Raw genomic sequence first — 25,772 nt, forward strand, 5'->3', positions numbered from 1 at the left:
GGCAAGGTCATGGGTTAAGGAACTACAGTTCTCTCTATAGAGGAGGATAAGGGACAGAGATGAGGGAGGCTGTGTCTACATCCTCCTCTTGTGTTCCCCTCAGCATCTATTTCACCCTGGCGTCCAAGAAGCGAGGTGAACTAGACGTTCTTTTTCATGTGGTGTACAGATGTCTATGTAGGACCAGTTTATTCCAACTTGATAGAGGCATCTGAATAAACATCCTCCAATAATGTCATTAGAAGAAACTCGTGTTTAATCAGTCGATTCCCTTCAATATTTACAGTGGTGTGGCACGTACCTGTAATATATAATCTTTCAGCTCTTCTATCTACCAGATCATTAGAGAGAAGATAATTTCCGAATATGTAGCGATATGATATGACACAGAGGAAACGAAGTCCATAATTGAACGCCTAGATCAGTAGTGGTATCGAACTGAAGTATTCACAAAGCTCATGTTGATGTTGTAAGTCAAGAGACCATTCATTGCATTATGAAGAGAATCTTATACCTTCTGCCGAACAGATAAAGACTCTTAATGACTAAGGATTGCAAAGATTGCAATGTTTGTAATACTGACTCTCAGACGCGCTTGAAGACGACAGATTGGGAAGTGCATAGGTTTCTTCACAATGAGAGACTCTAACAATTCCGTGCATCATTGCACATTATGAAATACCTCGAGCAATTATCTCTTTTAAGACAATAACCTTTGAACTTTGGTCCATTCCCGTTGACGCCCAAGCCATCTAGAAGTCGTCCTCTCGACATTTCATCGACAGTTATATGGTTTCCGGTGTCCCAGTACGTCCAGGAAGTATTTTCTAGAACAAGTAGGGTGGGCACTTCCATAGCCACGGGGAGAGACCCTTGTGCCGGTGCTGGGGAGTGGAAGACCTTGAAGCTACAGAAGGGCGTCGCTCTCAGGGTTATCAACCAAAGCTGAAGCTTGCCACTTGTCACCTGTAAAGGTACCGACGAAAAGCAGTGTTGATGTCGGATGGGTTTCAAGTTGTCTTCAAAGGAACTACATGTTAGGGCCATGGTTCCCCCAGCAGTGTTCCAGATCTCACGACAGCTTAAGTCTGATGATGGTGACGGAATGATGTCCTGTTTTTTTTTTCTTTTTTTCAAATGCTGCCAGACAACTCCTTGGTCAGTGTGTCCTTGAGAGATGGTCGGGCGAGTTTGAGGCTCTCTGGGAGATGCAGGTTTTGTGGAGCTGCCACGATGCCTGCGACAGGTGTGGGAGACGAATGATGGCTCGATATGGAGGAGCGAAGTGAGTATGCGTGACAGGGAAGCATGGCAGTGGAAGGGACGAGAGATCAAATCAAATACAGTTAAAAGAACATGTATCTCGGTTGATCTCCTGGTGCTTGAGACCAACGTTGAAAAAGGGGATTCGGGTGGTTTTGCCCAAGTCTGCACGCACCGGGTGCCCCCACTAACACCCTCCCCCTTGTCTCTCTCTCTCCTCCCCCAATCACCCCCCCCACTTGGCGTCCAGCAGCTCCCGGGCCCCTCTAGGACACCCGGAGGTTAGGCATGCCGCCACCGGTGGCTGGGCGGGGCCCCGACTCAGGAAGGTCCTTGAAGGGCTTTATGTGGTGATGGAGTCGATCTGGTGCGGGCAGTCGCTTAGTCGGTGTGCGGGCGTACAGTCGGCCGGTCCTGAGAGCTGAGGGACTCTGCCATTGACCACGGACTTGTCGCTGAGTGGAGCCACCGTCGCTGAACGAGGAACTCTACCTTAGAACAGGTACAGAGCGCCTCCGTCTCTTGAGTGCCTGTCGCTGGATGTGTATTTTGGCCTCCCTCCTTCCCCTTTTGTGCTACGCCTCTTCGTCACACGCCTGCCTGGAGTATACTTACCGCTGTGCAACACGGATGGAAACGATCTCGTAACCTGGTTTTAAGATACTGAGGAGATGTGGTGTAATGCTCTCCGAATGCTTAAGGACGTGTATGTAGCAAGATCAACTCGGAAGATTGTGTAGTCATTTGACTTTTCGTTTACTCGGTCGTTCACCATCAAGTTCTGATTAGGTTGTTAACGCTCACAGCAACGTCTTTGGAGGGTGGCGGTAGATAGATGGCTTTTAAGCCGTTCCATCTTTCATAATGAACCTTCGTTGATGGGCTTCATCAATCGAGATTATCTGATAAACTTTCCGTGATAGTGGTTGGCTGGTGCACGAGTTTATGACAGTGAATCACTCATTGGCATTGATTGATAGTGATTTTCTGTCGGTGGATCTATAATTTTGTGCTTTGCCTACTTGTCGACCATCTGAGAGGGATTTGGTGATGATATCTTGTTTCAGTGATTTGCTGGAGACATGCATTATACCAGGTGGCAGTATAATTACTGATGCCCACACACTTGGGCAGCTGTCACAGGTCTTATCGTGAAACCAATTGATTTGGGAATTGATTGAATTATCTTAATTAAATCTGACCAAACGTATCCATCCTTATCTAACTCACAGTAGGTTTTGGTTAACTTTGCTTAGCTTCTTTCTTAAGCCAAAATGAACGAGGTTTACCAACCGGTCAAACAAGTTTAACAATATTCAACCTGAGAAAAGGTTCGGGTTAGTGATAACAACTGAGGCTTCGAATCGGTAACGTTGGCCTCAATAATACCATTCGCTGTTGGTCTGCTTTCGTTGATGGAGCTCGGAGCTCCAGCGCTGGGGTTCGAAGCATCATCGCTTGAGCTGGAAGCACCAGTGCTGGAGTTCGAGGTACTGATGGTGATAGCTCGAAGCCCCGGTGCTGGAGCTCGAAGCGCCAATGATTGACTTCGAAACACCAATGATCGACTTCGAAACACCAGTGCTGGAGTTCGCGGCGCCAATGGTGATGGTTCGAAGCACCAGTGCTTGACTTCGAAGCGCCATTGCTGGAGTTCGAAGCACCACTTCTGGAATTCGGAGCACCAATTTGCTGTTTTCGTAATTGTGAAGCGAGATCGATGTGACAGAAACTACGCTTCAGCAGTAGAGAATTCTATTCCTTTTTGTAAATGACACTCTATATTTGAATTTTGTAAATGGTTTAGCGATTCATTTCAACTGATTCACCTATATTCTTTCTCAAGTACTGATTCACTCCTAGTTAATTTCTAGTAAGCTTGAAAACTACTCCGTAGTGGCATTTCTTCTATACTGATGCTATGTTGGCAGTTTTCTTATAGTGATTCGCTGATAGTGGTGGTGACCCGATGCTAATCCTGTGAAATTAACCTGTGATTATTATAGTTTAACGATATCATTAAAAAACATTATTTGATTTTCATTTCATCTTGTCAGAGGTGTCTTAATGTTATACCTACGAACTGTAAAAGGTCTTAAGACGGAGTTTATGATCATGTGTGGCGGAGCATCTACATACAATAAGCTTAAAAAGTCATGATTAAGACTGGATTAGATTCGACGCCAGATTCCACATCTATAATCATCTATAACCAGGCCATAAAGGTCATGAATTAGGTTTATCAAGAATCCATGATACGATAGTGGTTCTTAAGTTTATTTAAACTCCACAATAGTGATCATGTTAAGACGTAAAGATCATTATATATATATATATATATATATATATATATATATATATATATATATATATATATATATATATATATATATATCACTGAGTGAATTAATGAGACTGGTCCTATGTGTTGATCTGAACTCTGCTAGCGGCAGGGGATTTCAAAGAGAAGTTTTCTCATCTATAATTGCCCATTGTTTCTCTCTCTCTCTTGGGGGGTTCCGAGGTGGCTTTCGTAACAGTTAACTGATGGGTACTCCTAGGTAACGGTCGGTCCGTTATAATGCCACAATGGTCGGTCACCACAGCGATTCACGGGGATAAATCGCAAAAAGGCTGCGGTATATTCCAGTTTACAGGACAGACAGACAGTGTGTGTGGAACACAGAGAGAGGAAACATCGGAAGTGATCTCTCTCTCTCTCTCTCTCTCTCTCTCTCTCTCTCTCTCTCTCTCTCTCTCTCTCTCCATCGATCCAATCATCTAAGTATCTATTTTTCTATCTATCTATCTGACTTATCACTTCTTTTTCCTCTTGTATCCCACTCTTTAATCTTCTCTTAAGCTGCCCTTCTCTCCTCTCCTCTTCTCTTTTCTATTTCCCACTTTTCTTCTCTCTTCCCCCTTTCCTCCCCTTCCTCGCTGAATCATAAAATGATCCATCATAAACAAGATTTCAAAGACTAACCAGCAGATCCTGTGGTAGACCTGCCCTCTTTACAGGCCATCTCCACACACACACACACACACACACACACACACGATTAGAATTCCTACCAGACGTTGGAGTGACTAAGAAAACCTGTACAACTCCTCCTCCTTCACCTTCCATCTCCTGAGCTCCATCAGATTAGATTCAACTCACAGTTATTGTAATATCAAGGTTACCACGATCATTAGAGTTACCTCACCTCCTAATCCCCCTGCCCTGTGCTCGTAGACACAACTTTTTTTTTCTCCTTTTTTTTTGTTGGTAGCTTGTCCTTGACAGTCCGGTGTCGCACCCTTTGTTGTATCACAGACTGACTTGAGTCAGGTACGGACTGTTCACGTGATCAGACGAGCGACCGGTTCAACCTAACGCCCTGGAGTACGGTATTAACACTCCCCCCCCCCCACCCTCGAAGCCAGGAGCGAGATAACTCACTTCCCGGACGGTCGTGGGTGAGAGAGGAACAGAGGGATATACATCTATACGGTAACTTAAGTTCGACGTACGGAAATCCTACGTTAATCGTACCTTGCGTAAGCCTCAGCGTCCAACAGAAGGCATAAGAGTGTCACCACAGAGTCGTACGTACAGTCACTGATGACTGTAGTACAGGCGACGTAGGGTGCGACAAGTTCGTAAGATGTACAACCACTGTCGGCGACAGCGTACGATAACTGGTGTTACGTCACGTCGCTGTTGAAGCGTAATGATTTACACACACACACACACATACACACACACACTAACTTCACCACCACACGTCAATAGACTGTGATTGGCTCAATACTCGACCTCGCACTCGCCACAAGAACCTACTTAGTGGTAAGAGGACTGGCCGACCTCGCCTCCTGAAAGGTATCATGTTCTTTCAGATATCTGAAGAGTGAGAGAGAAAAAAAAAATATCACAGGTAAAGTTTCAAGGTCTTGCGGTACAACGTTAGACGAGATGCCAAGATTTTTTTTGTGTGTTTCTTATTTTGACACCGCGTGACGTGGTGTGTGTGCGCGCGGTCCAAGGCGCTCATTTGTTATTTGATCTTAATCTTTTTTTTTTTCCGTATTTCGAGGCGAAGTTGCCTGTATTTTCAGAAATCTGTACGTCACCCCACACTACAGAATCTCACTTTAAGAACTTTTTTCATGTCTGTTTATGTTTATTATCAATTTGGAATAAACTGTGTATGATAACGGTAACGCTTATCCCGTAAATAGATCATAACTGTTTCAGAATATCTCCATCATCGTATAATTTCGGTCGGGGGAAAAACCAAACAATTTTACGTGGAGTGAATCGGCAGTCAAAGGGCAAGTGTAACGAGCCACAGGCAATATGGTCCACTGGGGGATATTTACTGTAGGAGTTTTGAGGAGTAGGTGTTGGTAGAAGAGGAGGTGTGTCGGTAGGAAGAGTGGGAGGTGCGTAGGTAGAAAGATTGGGAGATATGTAGGTAGGGAAATTGGGAAGTGCGTATGTAGAAAAATTGGAAGGTGCATAGGTAGGAAGATTGGGAGGTGCGTAGGTAGGAAGATTGGGAGATGCGTAGGTAGGAAGATTAGTACGAAGGCCGGAGTATTGATTGTCAAAACTATCAGCAGACGTACCTAGAATGGTGAATAAAGTACCATTAGGGCGACAAAAACATGATGGTAGCAAGTAGGGCTTTCCGCCACAGTGGCGTGGCTGTAGCTCTTTCCTATACCAGCAACTGTGACAGACTATAGGATTCTTCAAGATAACTGCAGTAACTATATATATATATATATATATATATATATATATATATATATATATATATATATATCTAGGCCGGAACCATTGTGAAGATCGATAGACATATTTCAGTAAGCATTGTGATGATTAGGGTTGGAAGGTGTGTGTGTGTGTGTGTGTGTGTGTGTGGTTTATGGTAACACCTCTCATTCCACCACCCGACGACCCCTCCTCCACACCGCCACCACCATCACCACTACCACGACTAGCCGTGATGGATGTGGTTCCTCCGTGACGATCAGTCTTGGCCTTCGAGGTCGCCAGACCGTCTACGGTATCCGTATGTGATGTCACCCACAAGATGCGTGACACCGACCCCTTACTGGATATGGTAACCTGCGCCAGACACTTGGTGCTCTCCTGTACCACGGAGACGAGTAAGCCACTCGTTGCTGCGTCTATTGATACGAGCCGCCCCAAGAACACCTTAGACAAAGCAAAGTAAAAAAGAGAGAAAAAAAAAGACCTTATCAATAATCTAGTTTTTCTTTATTCAATAAATTTCGAAAGCTCGCTCGGTACGGTAACTCCTTCGACACGACTGACCATCAAACAAAGATGTTTAAGAAAATCGTAAATTAGTTCTGAGTATCATTCAAAGGGTAGTAAACTCCTGCAACTCCCAACTTCTGACTCTAAAAACCTGATCGGCTCTGAGTCTAAAAGCGAATCTGACATTTACCCCAGTTCATTTTGATAGAAAAAAAAGTTATTTACAGCATGCAGTCCTTTGCCAAAGTCCCCCTACTTTTTTGAAGACCAGATGAAAATAACTCACCGAACAAGAGACCAAAGCAGATCTTCGGGTCTAATCTTTGTAGCTTAGCCACTAACACTTAACTGTACAGCCACATTATCATAAAAACTCGGTCGTGCTTTCAAGTTAACGGCGGCGAGCATGCGCAAGCGCGGACGCCTGTGGTAAGTGCGTCATCGTCTATGGAGGACGGGGAGAGAGAGAGAGAGAGAGAGAGAGAGAGAGAGAGAGAGAGAGAGAGGAGGGAACATTTCTCCGTCACTGAAAATAGCTGTACACCGACGTCGCATCAAAGCAAACGAAATGCAATATGACTTCAGAGTGACAGTCGTCGATATCAAACGTTTCTAAGTAAAAAGAAAGAAAAAAAATCGACATACAACGATATAAAATCTACATACAACGATATAAAAAGTATATTGGCAAAGTTATCATTCCTTAGACTCGTCTTTTCCATTCTTGGGGACATTTGTAAACAAAAACATCTACGTAACTAAGTCATCACTTTGACCGACGCTCGACCTTGCTCAGGTATTCCTTTTATTCATACCAGCCACGTCTGCATGGGGGTGTTGGCAGGTGGAGTACCGGGTGATCGTAGGAGATATGGCTGGCACACTGCTCGCACCGCTACCCATGAATTACGTGATGTAACAACCATTGACCGACTTCCTTAGCGAACCGATAGCTACTGTAGTTTTGACATACTCTGTGATGTATGTGTGTGTGTGTGTGTGTGTGTGTGTGTGTGTGTGTGTGTGTGTGTGTGTACACGCGTGTCTATCTGTTTCTTACATACACTTCAACCGATCAGTAAATAGTCAAAAAACGACATCAGATGCGTCAAACTCTCGTCGCAAACTACATCATGATGGTTAGCGCGGGCAGGTGTAAGGTTAATTAAGGGAGGACCATTACCTGGTTCCTCTTCGCCTCACGCTTAGTGTGTGTCGCCAGAGATCACGGCAGTAGCCAGAAACAGACCCTCACCCACATCTTTTTCTCCATTTTACGTCTAGAAATCACAAGAAAATCGACCGAGGAACAGGAGTTCGAATTCCTTGTTTTTGTCAAATTGGGTGGCTTTCGAACGCATGGTTCAGATCCAGTTGATAGCAATTTGATTGTATGTTAATTTATCACAAATGTTCATGAAGTTGATCGAGTCTCTCCTAGTTAGTATTTGTAACAGTGGTGTAGAATATTCTACTAGATGTTTGTGAACGTGTCTCCTGAAACAGTCGTAGACTCTGATGATTATATATATAGATAGATAGATAGAGAGAGAGAGAGAGAGAGAGAGAGAGAGAGAGAGAGAGAGAGAGAGAGAGAGAGTCACCCTCCAACGGGAGAGGTAGGGCGGGGTCAAACCAGACGGCAACCACTCAACGGGTGGTTGCCGTGGGCCATGGGATTGAAGACTAATTGCCGAATTGTAGGAAATTGTACGTCATTACGCGAACTTCCTCCAATCATGCCAACTTGAAACCGACTGCAATTGCATCACACTAGCCCATGACAATGACTATGGTTATCACTATATCTGACGATGGTTATCATGTGGCAAGATAAGATCATCATGATATAACAGATAACTGCTGATAAGATTGCTCAAAACAACACCTACGATGATAAGAATCGCAAAAATCAGGTATGGAACTCACGACAAGACTAACGATAGCGTCATGATAACCTCATGATAACATCATTAAGAAAGTTGAATGGTATAGTGAGAGAGAGAGAGAGAGAGCACAGCACCCAACACGCCTGTGGCAGACATGTTGTGACTACACCCACCAGCGACTTAGCATAATGGTACGACAAGTCTACCTACTCAGCTACTCTATGATGTGAACGATAGCTTTAATACTATCATAGGATCATCATCGTATTACATTACATGTATGCAGTCTTACATACTATACTGCCTTAGGATCACATTGGTATTTCAGTGCATATGTGTGTGCAGTTTCATATATCTTTTCCATTGTTAGAGTTATTTGTTCATCACTTTTAACGCAAAAGTAATTCTTTTTTTTTTACATTCCTTTGGTGTCTTATTTTTTCCAATATATCCATGTTAGATTTGGATACACTGTGGTGGGTACCAAGGTCTTGTCTGTACTTGAACTATATATCAGTCTAAGTCACTTTCATGCATCAGCGGATGGAACGCATGGGTAATACAATGGTTAACTCCGATGTTTGAGGCTAATAACAGCCATGTCACCGAGCATTGTGCCAGGGTTTTAATGTGAAATGATTGTGTGGGGGAGTAACATGCTAGACGTGACTGTGGGCTGGACGGTATGCAGGTGATGACTGGATCAGACGATCTTGTTTCCAGCAGCCTACATCACAACAGTCCCCCTTAAAGTACCAGTCCACGCAACTCCTAGCCCTCATGACCATCAATATCCCACCTAACCACCATCAGCCCACCTAACAACCGATGAACCCACCTACCCACTCCTTCACCTAACCATCCGCAAAACTAATCACCAACCCACTTACCTAAAGCCTAACTAACGTAAATGTAATTCATCTGTTAACTTGATTACTATACAACCTACGTATGTTAAGATATATTGCCCTCCATACCCGTCAACTAAACCACGTACTATATTCTTTTCATTACAATTGATTCGAACTCCTTTTCTCATAAATGAAAAGAGATTGAGTAAGTAATTATGAAACCGTGATTCGACCCAATAATTTCGTTAAAAGGAAATTCCCTGATTGTCTTTGTTATGAGAAAACATTGTCTGCTTCATATCAACAACGCAGCGTAAGACATGAGACAACCAACCGCAAAATCACAGTAAATGATACAGTTACCGTAAAAATGACGGAAAAGAAAACGGTTTATTCTTAGCTCTATTTAATTCCAGTAGTCTTGAATACAAACTTGATAACATTAAAGTGTATTTTTCCCCCAGATACAAAGATAATCATTACTCCTTATGTAGTGAGAGAGGATGGTCCTACGTGTGCGCGGGGGGAAGAATGCAACAAAAGAAAACTAGGTCGAGTGGCCTGAGGACAGAGTTATTTTAGGGGTAACTATTGCAACCCGTGAGCGCCACACTAACTGTCGCACCCTCGCCCAATGACGAAACCTCAGCACGCTCAACTGCTTTAAACTTCCATTATTACGCTCGTCTTTTTTTTCTTCCCCTTAGGAAATTTGGGGTTTTATGATGACGTTGTTAAAACTAAACCTGCGTGTTGACTTAGAGATTTGTGAAGGACGTCATATGACGATGACAGCTTTGTTGAAATTCCTTTGGTTTTAGATAAAGAAAACGGAGGTTTGCGATTTCTTTTTTTTCAGAGAGGTTCAATTGCCGTCCTGTAACCAACAATAAAGAAGTTGTTCTTTTGTATTTTGATACAATAATGATCTCACGCACTGTTAACAAGAAATCTAAGTATCTGCATTTTTTCATATATATATATATATATATATATATATATATATATATATATATATATATATATATATATATATATATATATATATCCATATATATATATATATATATATATATATATATATATATATATATATATATATATATCCATATATATATATATATATATATATATATATATATATATATATATATATATATATATATGTATATATATATATACACACACGTCTCGTGTATCTTTACCTCATTGCAACATATTTGTGTTTATCATGGATAGAAACCTACAACTTTTAAAAAGCGTATGATTATTCATTTAAAAAAAAGACTTATCCTGTATGTATGTACATATGTGTCTAATTTGTTAATTGAAACATTTGATAATTGAAACATTTGTGCAGATAGGGAGCTGGTGGCGGGAGTACAGAAGTACGGTTTTCTAAACTGGAATGTTTTTCTTTCCCTCACAGCGACCGCTTGTACAGGAACAGCAGACGACTCGCGCCAAGATGGGCTGGACAACCAAATTACTCCTCCTGTCCTTATTAGGTGAGTACACCCTCTTTGTGTGTGTGTGTGTGTGTGTGTGTGTGTGTGTCTACGCATGTCCATAGACATATCTATACTTTTGTCGGTTTATAAGTATCTGCCTAAGTGTAATTCATCAAGTATTTTCACATGCATCAACAAGTCAGTGAAGAATCTGTTGTAATATAGTTCTTTCATAACATCTCTGTACGATAAGCTGGTCTACACACATACAAGCCTCATCACATAACCAAACTTCCCTTTAAAAAAAATGACTACGTCATTAGAAAATTATTGAAAGAGAAGGTAATACGTCAGACTCTGAAGATTATCTAACAACTTTACAATTTCAAGACTTCCGCTGATTTCGCGATGGTGTGGCAGTATCTGTGTTATGCCATTGTAACTGTCGTTGTTGTATGACGACAAATAGTCACTTAATCATACGTTACGTGTTATACACGTCAGGGAAGCAATTTGATGCATTATTCATGGGTTATGACACTCGTAAAGGAGGCTAAGTGACACAGTCATGGGTCATTAGTCCCCTGAAAACCACACGTTAAGGGCAAATGATCTCTTATGATTTTATTTATAGCAACTTTTATTTGTCGATGGAATGAACTCAACGTACGTCTTATTGTCCTCGCGTTAAGTTGATGGTAATCATCGTTTCCATATTTCTGAAGTAACAATTTACTTACGAAACAGCTGGGTAGGTATTTTGATGCTTTTATAGTTTAATCATTTCAGATTTAAAAGCCTCCAAATTTATTGTTATCACAAATCAATTCTGAGTGCACATAAACCAAATTTATATGACCATCAGCTATTGCAGTGGTTTGTCGGGTTTCCCCTCAACTCCTACCTGCTCTTGACTTGATATTTTCTAAAGTGTCAGACAATACATACTTTCACCGAAACGCTACCCCATGTCGACCAGACAAGCAGCTAAATAATGGGGCTATGATAACTCAGTAACCCAAAGACCATCATAAGTTTCATGGTATATTTTGAACACTATATACCAGGTTCCTAACGTTGCGTTCACACTCAATTGCCTTAAATGTCTGCGAATGTTAAGAAATTTCATATTACTTAATTCCATTGTTCTTTTCTTCAGTGTAATGCCTGATATTTGCAGCGAGCGTCACCTCAAAGTTGCCTTTTGTTAATCTGTCATACATCTTATCCTCGTATTTATATCCAAACGAAATACAGATGACTTAACTTAGGCGGATTATCTATGTAATGGCTGAAATTTTTTGCAAATGAAATCTTAGCATATATATATATATATATATATATATATATATATATATATATATATATATATATATATATATATATATGTGTGTGTGTGTGTGTTATTGTTTTCATCCGTATCTATGTGTTGAAATTTGTAAGAGTCTCCGCACGCATGCGTAAAAATCCGTGTGATTGTGCGTGTACTTCTTTTTTTTATTGCGTTGTATTGGTACTCCAAGGTCATCACTTCCCGCCCAAGACCTGACCCTGGTCTCCACGGTCGCTTGATCGATGAGTTACGACATGTGTTGTCATTGGGTATAGTGTGTATCCTGTAAACTCCGAGCGATACGGTTCCGATTGTTGACGTAACGAGACAATGGAGTCTTTCCGGTGTTTTCAGGTGTAATGATGCGATCCTTGGCCCGTCAACACAGTCAAGGAATCGTGTGTGATGGTGGGTGGGAGGTGAATACCTGATGTCAGGTGTGTGTCAGGTGTGTGTGTGTGTGTGTGTGTGTGTGTGTGTGTGTGTGTGTGTGTGTGTGCAGCCTCAGGAACCTCTTGTGTGGGGCTTTTGTTAGCTTCAAGGCTATATTTCATACAGTAGCAGGGTAAGGTGGGCTCTTCTGGGCTGTGAAGCCTCCTGGATGACTTTATTCATTTCGCCCACTGACGATGACCAAGCCTCGTCCAGAGTGGCTTCACCCCAGCAGTGTTCCTACCTCCAGTGGGATGGCTGACATTTGAATATTCCACTGTGAGAATAACTGGTCTATGAATCAGGTTCGGAACTTTTAGGCCGTCGTGAGAGCACTCCTCTTATTTGCCTTTTTACAATTTTGGTATTTAATACTAATGATCTTTTATCCTCTAACGCTCAAGCTCATGTATGGAGATAGTATTCCGACGTACTGTGAGCAAAGACTCTCTGAAATTACTGAATATCAAGTATATAGGACCATTTAATCAGCTCTCTATCGTATATGAAATTTTTACGCACACTCCCGTGCGTTAAGAAACAAGGCCTGACACCATTCGGGGCCAGGGAGTGGTGCTCAGGCCCCATACAAACGTGAGCGATAAAAGTCCCTGATGAGCTGGCCTCGTCCGTGGCAGCTTAGAGAGCAAAATCTTGAGTGTTGTAACGCTAGGTCGTCGACACAATGATCTCTGACACTGCGGTCTGTTGCATCACAACTGCTGCTGCTGCCTCCTCCTCCTCCCTCCCCCCCATCCGTCCCAACCCCCAACTCCCTAGACCACATCTCTCTTCTCTCTCATTACCATTTACTGGCCTTCTTAACCCTCTTCTCCTCCTTTATCTCTCTTCTTCAATCATTATCCTTCTGTACTCCATCTCTTTCCTTCATCTCTTCTATATTCATTCCCGTTCTTTGTCCCATCCTAAAGTTCTTTTCCACCCAATCCATCCTACAGTTCTTTTCCGCCCAATTTCCTCTTCTTTTCTTCTTCATTTTTTTTCCCTTTTCACTCCCACTCCCTTTCTTCTTCACCTCTCTTTGTCCCTCTCCTCATCTTCCTCTGTGCTCTAGCTGGTCCCTGTGCTTCCCTTCATGGCTGACCCAACCCTGATATTGCGTCATGCGCAACCGTGGAGTCACTGTCTTTCACAACGTATATTCACTTATGTCATCTACGTTCTCAGTTCGTTGTTGTATCTCTTTTCATCGTATGTACCGTTCGTTCATTGTGGTTTAGATTACCATAATATGGTGTTATTATCATTTCCTTCAGTCAGATAACCTATGATTTCCATTGGTAACACCGTAAACCGTTCCATGCTAACCCCTTAACTACTTAGTACTGCCACGTTCTCTACTTCCCATGGTTACCCCTTCCCCTCTGACCCCCAACATCTTGACCTGACCATCGTCACTCAGTCTTCCACACCTCCTTTTCCTACTTCAACTGCCAACATAAGTGCCAACCATCCACCTTCTAGCATAACACCCTTTTCTCTCTTTTACATTTCTACATATTTTAGTATATGATGACTTAGCTCTGGATGGGGCTGGTTGTCAGGGTGTGGGCTGAGGTGTGTGGGTGAATGGTGTTTAGGTGGAGCGACTGTAAGAAGAGAGTAATGGCAGAATATGTAGTTTCGGTACATGGATGAGGCAAGTGACGAAATGTAGCCATCAATCATTCCCTCACAGATACACACACACACACACACACACACACACATATATATATATATATATATATATATATATATATATATATATATATATATATATATATATATTAATTCTTATTTTGATTAAGATAGATATGAGCCAAATACAATAGGATGGCAGTTTAAATCATTCATTTATAGATCTCTAATTATTCTGTATTTCTGAAATATACCTTCACGCGAGAATCACAAAGGAAACTGCAGCCAACGAAAAGGAAAGAGACAATTATGTCTCCTGGTAAAAAGTATAACTGGAGGTTTGGGTTGAGGGGAGGGAGGTGGGGTGGGGTTTAGAGTGACGACCACAGCTCTCTCTCACCAGGCACTCACGCACTCACTCTCACTCATGAATGTGTCTACAAAAAATGCAAAGCAAAATTATAGACAAACAACCAGATAGACAAAAAAAAAAAAATGACACAGGCACAAACGGTACACACACACACACACACACACACACACACACACACACACACACACACACACACACACAAACGCATGAGTGATGGAATCAGACGAGGAAGAACTGCGAGCAAGAAGGACACAAGGCTGAGAATGACTTGAGAATTCCTTTTACGAAATCGTGGTTGGAAATATGGATCTAGGGGACCCCACTTTTCAGTGACTGATGGAACGATTTCATCATCTTTCTTTGTTGTCTTACTTTTCTTTGACCTTATGGAGTTCTATTGGAAATTCATGCCATTTTAGGTTAACATTTTATGGGATGATTCAGAAGTTGAATATTTGTCGTACTTTATAAATACTTTAATTTCTATTATTGTTTTAAATGCAGCGAGTGGAAAGCTTGATCATTTTTCTCTTCTCTCAGTCTTATCTAAAACGAAGTCTTTGAAATGGGAAAGTCTCATAAGTGACACAAAGACTCGTAAGTCTTTTTCGATAAATGCGTCTATCAGCCAAAACAAAAAAACATCATTAGTCGCGAGGAATCTGGACAAGTTTCATTATCACTGTAAGATATTCAATCCCTTTATGTATGATGGCGTTAGGCAAAGGCTACCAGCAACACTGGAGCATACAGTGGTCTGCACGGGTTCTGAGGTGATCCAAAAGGACAGATACGCTGACGAATATCCCTTTAAGCAAGCTCTTGAAACCCCCTTTGTATCAGTGTTGTCATGACTATTGTTTCAGACTCGAACGTAAACACCAGGACTAAAATGCGGGAAGGAGAACGACTTTTATTAGGTGATTTAACAGCAGCTTGAACTATAGTGGTGCTTGCCATCGACTGGTAGACAGAGCTTGTGTATAAATCTTCTGTGTTATGTATTCCTAGTGGATATTGATCAAGCAAACTGGAGTAACACATTAAAGATGTTTGGTCAATGTTTGATTCATAAGTATATTTTAAGTATAGTTTTGAGGAACTTAACCATATACATCGCTTGAAGATAACCACTGAGCCCTCAGAATGCTTAACTATATACATCGCTCGTAGATAGTCACTGAACCCTCCGAGCACTTGACTATATACATCGCTCGAAGATAGTCACTGAGCCCTCGGAACGCTTGACTATATACATCGCTCGCAGATAGTTACTGAACCCTCCGAGCACTTGACAATATATATACATCGCTTGAAGATACTCATCGAACCTTCCGAGCACTTGACAATATATATACATCGCTTGAAGATACTCATCGAACCTTCTGAGCACTTGACAATATACATCGTTCGGAGATCATCGTCAGACGCTCCTGAATTTCTTTGATGGTTCTCATCAACACAAACATCCAGGTTAAGATTTTCTAAACTGGATTATCTGGCTCATTGTTTTTTCCTAACTCCAAAAAAAAAAAAAAAAGTGTTTAGAAACTTGTAAAATGATAACTCTGGCTATAAGGAACTTGGGGGGGGAAATAGAAATTCAGGAAGTGCATCGTCATGGACTGTACATGAGGAGTTCCATGTCTGTGTTCGGATATGACAAGCCAACCGGCCACCACAGGACCGGAATATATCGAAAGGTCTATTGCCGTTCGCCATATGCTTTCATGGTCAATATCTGATCACGGGAGGCAGTCATTTCGCTAACTAAACCAAGAATTCAAATCTACAATATTCGTAATATGGGTTTTCTACATGAATAGCGCTTAGAGTTTTGTATATTCAGAAGGAGGGCGAATAGACAGAGAAAGGAGAAATAAAAGTGAGATTCGTAGAAGGCTATGTTGGCGCGGTTGGCAACACTGGCTGACACAGATTCTCGCTTGACCATCCACGTCAGCTGGCGCGAACAGACGGCAGCAATTATTGCAGGTTCATGAACATTTTCCCCCAAATTTCAAGTTGAATTCTCCCAATATTGAACAAAATTGTAGAGCTGCAATCAATAGAGAACTACAGACATTGATTTCATACGTTCACAATGTCTTTTGAAGGAAGACATTTACGTCTGTGGTCGATTAACGAAAGGAAAATTGAGCAAGCTTTTCCCGCCTTATGTAGGGCACCGTATGGCTTGAGCTGCGCGCAGATTCACACGCTGAAATAAATGGAAAGTTAATTAGATTCACAAGTTTGGCTAGCACGTTCAACCACAACTTCTAGACAACTTCCACAACTCGTAGACAACTTCCACAACTGGTAGACAACTTCCGTAACTCGTAGACAACTTCCACAACTGGTAGACAACTTCCGTAACTCGTAGACAACTTCCATAACTTGTAGACAACTTCCGTAACTCGTAGACAGCTTCCATAACTCGTAGATAGCTTCCACAACTTGTAGACAGCTTCCACAACCTGTAAATAACTTCCAGAACTCGTAGACAACTTATTGCAGAGGCTCCCTCGAGCAGTAGACTACGTTGAATATCTTGGTTTCCAGTTATTCTGTCATCCCATAGCTACTAGGTGTATGTTAGGTACGAGTGTGTTAATATTAGTAGGTTCTACTGTACACTTCTTACCCATCTATCTACTTAATTATCTGTCTATCTATCTTGATATCTATGCATTTACTTATCTATATCTGTTTATATACCTCTCTTGTAGAATTATCTAGAGTTATGTGAATAGTGATACCCCGAGTGATTGATTTCAATAACAAGGAAGGTAATAATTGTTGACATATGAGGGAGTAAGAGAAAGGGATAGATATGAGAAGGAGTAACAGAAAAGAATCAAGTATCAAGGGTAAGGAAACAGGAAACAGACACGGTATGAAGAGAGAAATCATCGTAGGCTTTGTGAAACAGAAACAAGGTCAGGGAAGATCAACGAGTGAAAGGAGATTGTTTGACTTGACTGAGGCAAGAAAGATGAAGATGGGGAAGGTCGTAGCGTTTCCAGGGGACAAGGAAAAACTGGAAAGGTGGTATTTGGCTGGAGGAAGGGTAGACGCATTCCCATAAAAGATTCCTCGTCACATGAAGGATTAAAACTGTTGGGAAACATCCTGGACTATGGCAAAAAAGAGCCATGTCAGCGATCCACAAGGTACTTGATGCCAAAAGTTTTTTCAGACAACACAGCCATGATGTAAAGTCGCATCATATATGTGATGTTGGAGTATAGACCTCTCCTGTTACCACACAGACGTGTCTGATGGTCATGAAAACCTCTTATCATACCATACTTTCCACCTTCCCATCAAACGTGTGTGTCGGGAGCGAGCAACAGCTACCATTCCATAGAGGGACCACAAGGGTCACATCTACGGTAAAGGTTTTATCGTTAGTCGACCAGACGCTGTTGCTTCATTGTTCAGGGCTGCTTCGGGTTTGCTCGAATCATTCTTAGGGTTCGTAGTCGAATCCTTCTTAGGGTTCAGAACTCTCCGGTTCGAGTTGTTTCAATGGGTTCAGAACCATCCACTTCGATTTGTTTCTGAGTGTCAGTACTCGTTAGTTCGAATTACTCTTGGGATTCAGAACTCGCCACTTTGAGTTGCTCCTTGGGGGCTAGAACTGTCCAGTTTGTGGTATGAGAGACCACAGGGTCAGAACATGTGCTAACACAAGTCTGTTGCCCTGAAAAGTACAACATTGTCCAAATGGATTCATGGAAGCTGTACATCAAAATCAACGTAATGACTTATCATATTCTACAAAGACTAGTTTAAAAACCATTGATTTGTAAATTTGTACCCCAAATCATCAAGGATAGGAAAATGGGATATACATATAGTCACTTCCTCCTGAATTATCGCTTCACATAAAAGCGAGCAAGTGACCAGAGAAAGCTTTCTGTAGTTGTGGAAGAATCTTATGTCTCCGGAGGGCCTGGACCAGGCGTGAAAGTGGGTTGATATCCCCAGCTGTGGGTGATCGTGGCTCACACCTCAATCGTCAGGTGCCACACTTGTTTACGTCGTCTTGTGTAGAACGTGGCCTTCCTTCTACTGACCTACATAGCGAGGAACGTTTCCAGGAGACATGATAATATTGTACAGTAATGAATTTGATAGAATCGTAAGCCGCATTTCTTTTTATTGATCTTCATACAGTGTGCCATGTCTTCAGAGGTTTACAAGTGTTTAGGACTCAGAATATCTGACTTGAATATCAAGAATAAATCTTACGTTGAAATGGATTTCAACATTTTCTATTAGAAACTTAAACAAGTGATTTTTGTCTGTGATATTTGTTGGTCAAGAACTATGGGATTTTTCTCACCTGTTTACTCCAGCTAGTTAGCATCAGCACTTTTGAGGATACAGTTTTACGTATAACTTATGTTCACATCCTTGCACATTTCCCGTTATTGAACATGTAATTAGACATTGCACAGCTTCCTAAAACAAGTAGCTAGTACGTACGTATTGTTCATGAACAAAATATTCGAGAGAACTGCTTAAGACACCTTCCAAAATGTTATCAGTCAGTGATATAGCACACCTCAGGTAGCGTCTAGCAACCACTACACGAAACCCAAATTCATTAAGATGTGAACAAAAATCTTCCTATGCGTCATGATCTCACCCTTACCATCATCGTCACACGGAAACCACCCTCAAAACACCTCGTGTAGTGACTGGTTTCCCTTCATGCAAAAAAGAAAAAGAAAACGGGAGGACTGAGTAGCGAGAACATGACTGGATTCATACCAGCCTCACTGTAGACCAGAACCAGATAAGCTTTCATTACGGGATCAGGAAGTACCTTGAATGGCTCCCCAAACTGGCATATATGTCTCAGTAGCCAGTCAGGCACCACGCAACATTACCATGAAGGTCAGGCAATGGGCAGCGCCTTGCATCAGTAAAACATAAATGCTCCCACGGATTGAGATACATCTATCCAGTGGATTTAGGATGAAGTTGATTGAGAAACTTCTGTCACCATTACGGTCTCATATCATTAAGAGGTATGGTAATCCATCACTTGCCATGCTTTGTATCACAGATCACTGGAGATGCTTGTTGTCAGTCGTCTGTTTACAGGTGTGTGTGTGTGTGTGTGTGTGTGTGTGTGTGTGTGTGTGTGATTCTCTCCTCAAAACCCGGCGCAAAAGATCGCATCTCATGTTGGCTATGCGGATGAGTGACGTCAAGGGGAAAGCTGCTCTCAGAGATGGTGCAGCCCACTTGTCCTGCTGTGCATTGTATGTGTAGCAGGAGGCTGTGCTGGAGGCGCCACACACCTCCAACATCCTTGCACTTGTCACTGATCTCCTATGGACTCTTACGTAGCACTTAGTGTCTGGAAGTTAACTCATGGGAGGTACACTACTTCGGTGGATCTAACTTGGACTTATCTACCAGAGTATTAACTGGGAGGAGGAATAGTGATTAGAACTTGATACCTGAAGAATATTATGCGAGGCTAACTACTCTGGGTATCTTGTGTTCGATGATCTACCAAGATTCGTATCCCTAGGACCTACTGTCTGAGGATCCATATTGAAGACTAACTTCCGAGATAGATCCATGTTAGACTCCCCACTTGGCATGCTTTATGTGGGAGAATCTCCACCATCATCATCACAACCATTTCCAACATCATCACAACCATCTCCGACATCATCACCGCCTCCACCACCCATCATGAGGCAGGAGGTTTAGTGCCTCTCCTGACTACACTATCGACATGTCCATCTGTTGCTGTTTTCCTCGGCCCAGTGACAAGATGTTCCGACCACACACTTTCTTCCTCTTTCTCTTGGTACACTTAGAGAATTTCTCCTCTTGACTCTGTGTATCTTGTGCCTTGTGTTGTCTTGTGCTTTGGTTGATCTTATTATCACATCATTGTTTCTGCTGTACATTTGTTTTCCCATCTTCTCTGTATTTGTTTCGTTTTATTTTTGCCTTTTTTCTTCGTCGCACCTTTTAGTTTCTTTAACCTGATATAATGTTTTTATTTCTACTGTTATCTTGTGGCTTTCATTTCCAGTCTTTCTGGACTAGTGTTAGAATGTGATCCATCAGTTTGTCATCGTATCAATTGTCCCAAAAATTATTTAAATTTTTGTATTGCAAGTTCTCATACACATTGCCAAATACTTTCAGTATAGTAATTTTTTGTTCTTTTGGTGGATTTTTTCAAACATCACTTATCTGTGTTCTGTCAGTTCGTTTCCTCCTGTTCTTTCTTCTTTTATTCTTCCAAGTCTCATTCCTTTACTTTTCCTCTCTTTTTTCTTCATCTCACCCATCTTCATTTTTTCATCTCATTTCTCTGTTATTCTCTCGTCATCCTCCCCTCGTCCGTTTTCTTTTTCCCTCTCCTGTAGGATTTTTCCTCTGTCTCTCCTCCTTCGTTTTCTATTGCTTCCTTGTCATATCCATTTTCATCATTTTTTTATGATAACCACCTCCATCACATTCTCCTTCCCCCACGTAAGGTATCCTCCAACATTCTCCCACCGCAAGCTGCCCTCCACACCTCCTTCCAGCTGACACACACACACACACACACACACACACACACACACACACTCTCTCACCTCCGGTGACCACAATGCCTCTAAAGAAGTGATCCAGAAATTACATCCCCCTCAATCCGAAACGGTCGACTTAACTTCCCTTCCACCTTGAAAGTAACAAGCTGGTCCAGTAACCTGTTTTTGACAGCTTCTTATGGTCCGGGCCACCGTGTGACTTCCTCTTCCGCTTTTTCTTTTTCTCCTGATGATGAAGGGCCAGACAATGACAATGGGCTTAGCCATATGTGTCTGATGTGGAATACGATCACTATTCATTGCTTCTCCGAGATATAGAGTCACTGTAGCCTACCCATGGAATCATCAGTCATAGATATGTTACTGATATAATTGACGTGGAATTATATACGGAAAAAATATCTTTTTTATCAAAAATTCCATATTTATCAGGTAGCTCTTAATGGTGCTGTTCAGGGGTAGAACCCTTCCAAGTATAGTCAGTTTTGACTCTGCATCAACAACGAAATTATCACTTTTATCGGTAAAAAAGACATAAAATTGATGAGGGTGTAAATGATAATATGAGATTAATCTCGAGAGGAAAATACTTATTCACAGATGTATATTTAGACATACATCCACATTAAATGCACCCAAATTTGCACTTAAATACACAAAACTTTTTAAATCATGCAGCGTTCAAAGTGTTGTAGCGTGTACCAAATTACGAATCTCATATTTTTCTTCATATAAGTTTTTTCTATGTCAAAGGATTCGTGTTTATAACATAGAAAATGCATGTGTAGCCTAACTCAAACATCTTCCTCAGTCATCTTATCTACTCTTCCGTCTTGTTGTCCCTGTTGATCATTTAAAGATACATCTTAAACCTCCTTCAAATCAACCGTCGCCCTTGCATACCAGCCAGAGCAGGTTACTTGATCATGAGAATGTTGAAGGGAGCAGACCTCTCTCTTGGAATGCTCACTGGGCGGTGGTCTATATCCTCAGGCGTTCACATGTTCCGCGTAGCGTTGATTAGGTAGGCTTACGTGCGCGTATAAACTCCTCCTTACCTAATGGACCGTTACGCATACTGTGTCTATTGAGGTCGAGTCTGTTATCATCTAGGAGACAGAAAGGATACCTCTCTTCGCCGTAGGAGATTCTATGTCCTACGCGGCACAGACAGGGTAGTACCGCATGGTTCTAACAGGTCTCTTGTCTCGCTGGAGCACGGAGAAGGGAAAGCTTTGTGGCCTGGTGGGTTCTCCGCCCAGTATAGTTCTGCGATTAGTGTTTCCAAGGTTGCAGTGGGTCCCTCACCCAACTGTAAGACTGAAGAAGTAGGGTTCCTTGGTGTCTAATGTATTCCCTGGGGTCTGGAACACTGTGAGGGCCATGTTTCGTGACTGCAGTGGCTTTCATGCTCACTGGGGCGTTGCGAAGGCAGATCGCCATGGCCCTGGAGTGGGTATACATATATGCAGTTAGAACAGTACCAAAGAGAAACGTCAAGGTGGCGAGACGCTTCGACTTCCCTCTACCATCCTTGCTGCTGCCACGCCACTTGGCCAAGGGCCTTGTTGATAGCTGAGGCTTCCCTTGATCTACTCGCCTCAATCATATCCCAGGTGGAATCCTGGAAAGGAAGATAAGATAGGGTGAAGATAAAGGATCATACTGAGTTAGCTTACATGTATCAGACACAAACATTGTTTGGTACTCTCTATTTCTAACCTTCATTTTAGTTTAATCTGTATTTCATGTCCTCTGCTTCTCTGCTGCTGCTGCTGCCGCCTCTCACTGCTCCTGCTGTTGCTGCTGCCCATCTCTGCTGCTGCATCTCTCTCTCTCTCTCTCTCTCTCTCTCTCTCTCTCTCTCTCTCTCTCTCTCTCTCTCTCTCTCTCTCTCTCTCTCTCTCACGCTGTTAGCCGTCGCGAACGTTAACGAATTCGTAAATGATTTTTTGAAACATATGGTCATTTCTGCAAGTCAGCGGGAACGGTGCAATTTGGCGGCCTTAGCGCACCCCACTTCCTCCCCTTTTATTTATTGTTCGTTTATCATCATTTAGTATCATAAATTGTTTATATATTTTACAAACGTCTGAAGATATTCTTGTATTGAATATATCTGAGGAACACTCGATTAACTGTTTACTGTCATCCAAGGTGTATGTGTGGAAATCTATCGCACGTACCGCTCAAGGGGTCAAATTTTGGCAAGTTTTTTTTCAAGAGAGGTGAAGAGACTCGTGTGAGGAAACGAAGTGGTAAACCTTGACAGTATTTACCTTAACCAGACACAAGATAGTGATGTTCCACAAGTCGTTTGGCTTAGCTGACGCCTGCGAAGAAAACCTGAGGATACATTATTTTTTTTTCTAAAAGTTGTTTTCCGAAGTCATGATTGTCTATGGCGCTGCACCTGGGTTGGATAGGGTTCGAGTTCTCTTAAATCACAAAGCCAACTACTGGCGTATGTGATCAAGTGCCTGATCAATCAGTATCAGTGTCTCAGCCGGATATAACTCGTCATCATGACCTTAAATGGTTCTTTTTACTTCCCCTGGTCAGGCACACCATTTTTCTTTTTTTTTTTTCTAAGATAATCCATATGTGCTGGTCATGATGCTCCATGTATCTTGCTACATAGGAATGTGTGGAATGTACCTCAGAGACTGTGATAACAGACTTCATCGACGTTATTACATATACTTGCGTCTGCTGAACATTTCTGGTCTGTAGTGTTAAGTTTCTAATGAAGTCTGTCCTGATTTTAAATAATACAGGAAGTGAAGCAAAGAACATAGTCTAAAGTCCAAAAAGGATAAGCTAAAATTTTGTTTGACTCTTTAGGTAAACCCGTAAAAATTGTACCCTCGCAGGTGACCCGTTGTTCAGCATTGTGTTGCCCAGCCAGGGCATAATAGTTTTAACCTTATCATTAGCTAATATAATCTATTCTCTCTCTCTCTCTCTCTCTCTCTCTCTCTCTCTCTCTCTCTCTCTCTCTCTCTCTCTCTCTCTCTCGCCTCGCCTTGCCGAGCGTCCTGATCATTCTCCACGCTCACCAGACTGAATCACACGAGTTCAGCTAACCTCACAGCGTCACGGGAGAAGACGATATACGAGGGGGTAGCTCGTCAAGCCGTGTGAGAACACAATGTACAGTTTGAGCTGGCTGGCTTGGCTTGGCTGGCTAGTGGTGGTGGTGGGTGGCTCGGGCAGGCCAGGCCAGGCCAGGCCAGCAGCAGCTTTCCCTTTCAGCTGGCGAAGAGCCATGCCGGGGGAGGGAGGGAGGGAGGAGGAGGAGGAGGAGGAGAGCAGGGATGAGGAGGTGGTGCTGGGTTGAAGGACTGACTCACATGGAGAGTTCTTGCCAATAGGGCAAAGGGAACGTTTGGAAATTTCGTTCCACTTACTCGGTGCTGGAGCGTTATCCTTGAACGCGAAAGAAAATGGATGGAGGTTGGATATAATTTTCTTTTTTTTTTCTTATATAACATTTTAGGATGTTAGAAACAGTAATGATATTAATTCTTTGCTCCTTAAGCTGGTAACAATACCAATGGCCAAACCGGTTGCTTTTGGGCTTGTGTGCTGAGAGCGTTTTGACCCATCCGCACATCTACATTAAGAGCGTTATCAGATTTTTTCTCTGGGGGTGGTATAGCATCATGTTGGTACAGCGCAGAGATAACGTGAGAGGACCTATAGAGGAGTGAGGTATACGCTCAGAGGAAGGGAGTTTCGCTTTCGTTGACCGGGGCAATGTTCGAGGCGTGTCGTCAAGGCGATAATAATCAGCGTTTTATGTTTCGCGTGATGATAGTGGTTAGCCACAGGCTCCTGTCTAGCGTTAGGAGACTATAAGGTCCTGAATGCCCTTTGCAACTCTGAGAAAAATCATTGTCTCTCTCTCTCTCTCTCTCTCTCTCTCTCTCTCTCTCTCTCTCTCTCTCTCTCTCTCTCTCTCTCTCTCTCTCTCTCCGCCTAAAATCGGGGAGGCGACGTCTAACCCAGCGAACGTATTCATAATGATGAATGCCTTCCATGATTCACGTCACATCTCACGAGTTTGTGATGATGAGGACCCCCTCCACCTCACCATGATGATCATTAACGGCTGCATGGTCATCAATCCCATCGTCTTTATGCCAATTATCATCACCTTCTTCACCGTCACATAATCCATTATAATCTCCACCCCTCACCATATTATTCCTTCCATCATCGTCATCAATAATGCCCATTAGTATCATGATCCTTATAGTATCTCTTGAGTGTCAATAATGACCATATGATCACGTCTTCTGGTCATTACTGACCATCATTATCATCAGGGCGCCTTTACTCATTATCATCATCATAGATCTTGCAGTCCTCACAGCCTTTCGTATGGCCATTATCCTCGTCCTTTGCTGCTCACTAACTTGTAAGGTCACACTGTAACGACCCTGTAAGTTCTGAGGTCAGACTGTAACAACCCCCTAAGCTCTAAGGTCAGACTGTAACGACCCTCTTAAGCTATGAGATCAGACGCTAACGACCCTTTTGGCCATTCATCACGACCTTCACATGTAGTGTGGTTACATACTTTTCTTGTCTCACTGTTCATGTTCCTCTGCTTTAGAGTGTTCCTGTGTTCTGTTCTGTCTGTTCTTGTTCTTGTCTTCAGTATTGATGTTCACAAGC

General features: G+C 42.3%; 1 protein-coding gene across 16 annotated transcripts in view; it reads left to right on the forward strand.

Moving 5' to 3' along the window:
• Cda5 (Chitin deacetylase-like 5) overlaps positions 1-25,772 on the forward strand; it is a 196,226-nt gene that overhangs the window by 19,957 nt on the left and 150,497 nt on the right. For 15 of the 16 annotated variants that reach the window (XM_071676455.1, XM_071676454.1, XM_071676459.1 and 12 more), the window contains exons 1-2: positions 1,607-1,765; positions 10,708-10,786. In XM_071676455.1, coding sequence (XP_071532556.1) covers positions 10,747-10,786 — 40 coding nt within the window. In that variant the 5' untranslated portion in view covers positions 1,607-1,765; positions 10,708-10,746. Of the gene's footprint in view, positions 1-1,606; positions 1,766-10,707; positions 10,787-25,772 lie in introns of those variants that run through there. The other variant, XM_071676456.1, reaches the window with a different exon arrangement.

Source organism: Panulirus ornatus, chromosome 23, assembly GCF_036320965.1.
Source record: "Panulirus ornatus isolate Po-2019 chromosome 23, ASM3632096v1, whole genome shotgun sequence".
Taxonomy (NCBI): domain Eukaryota; kingdom Metazoa; phylum Arthropoda; class Malacostraca; order Decapoda; family Palinuridae; genus Panulirus; species Panulirus ornatus.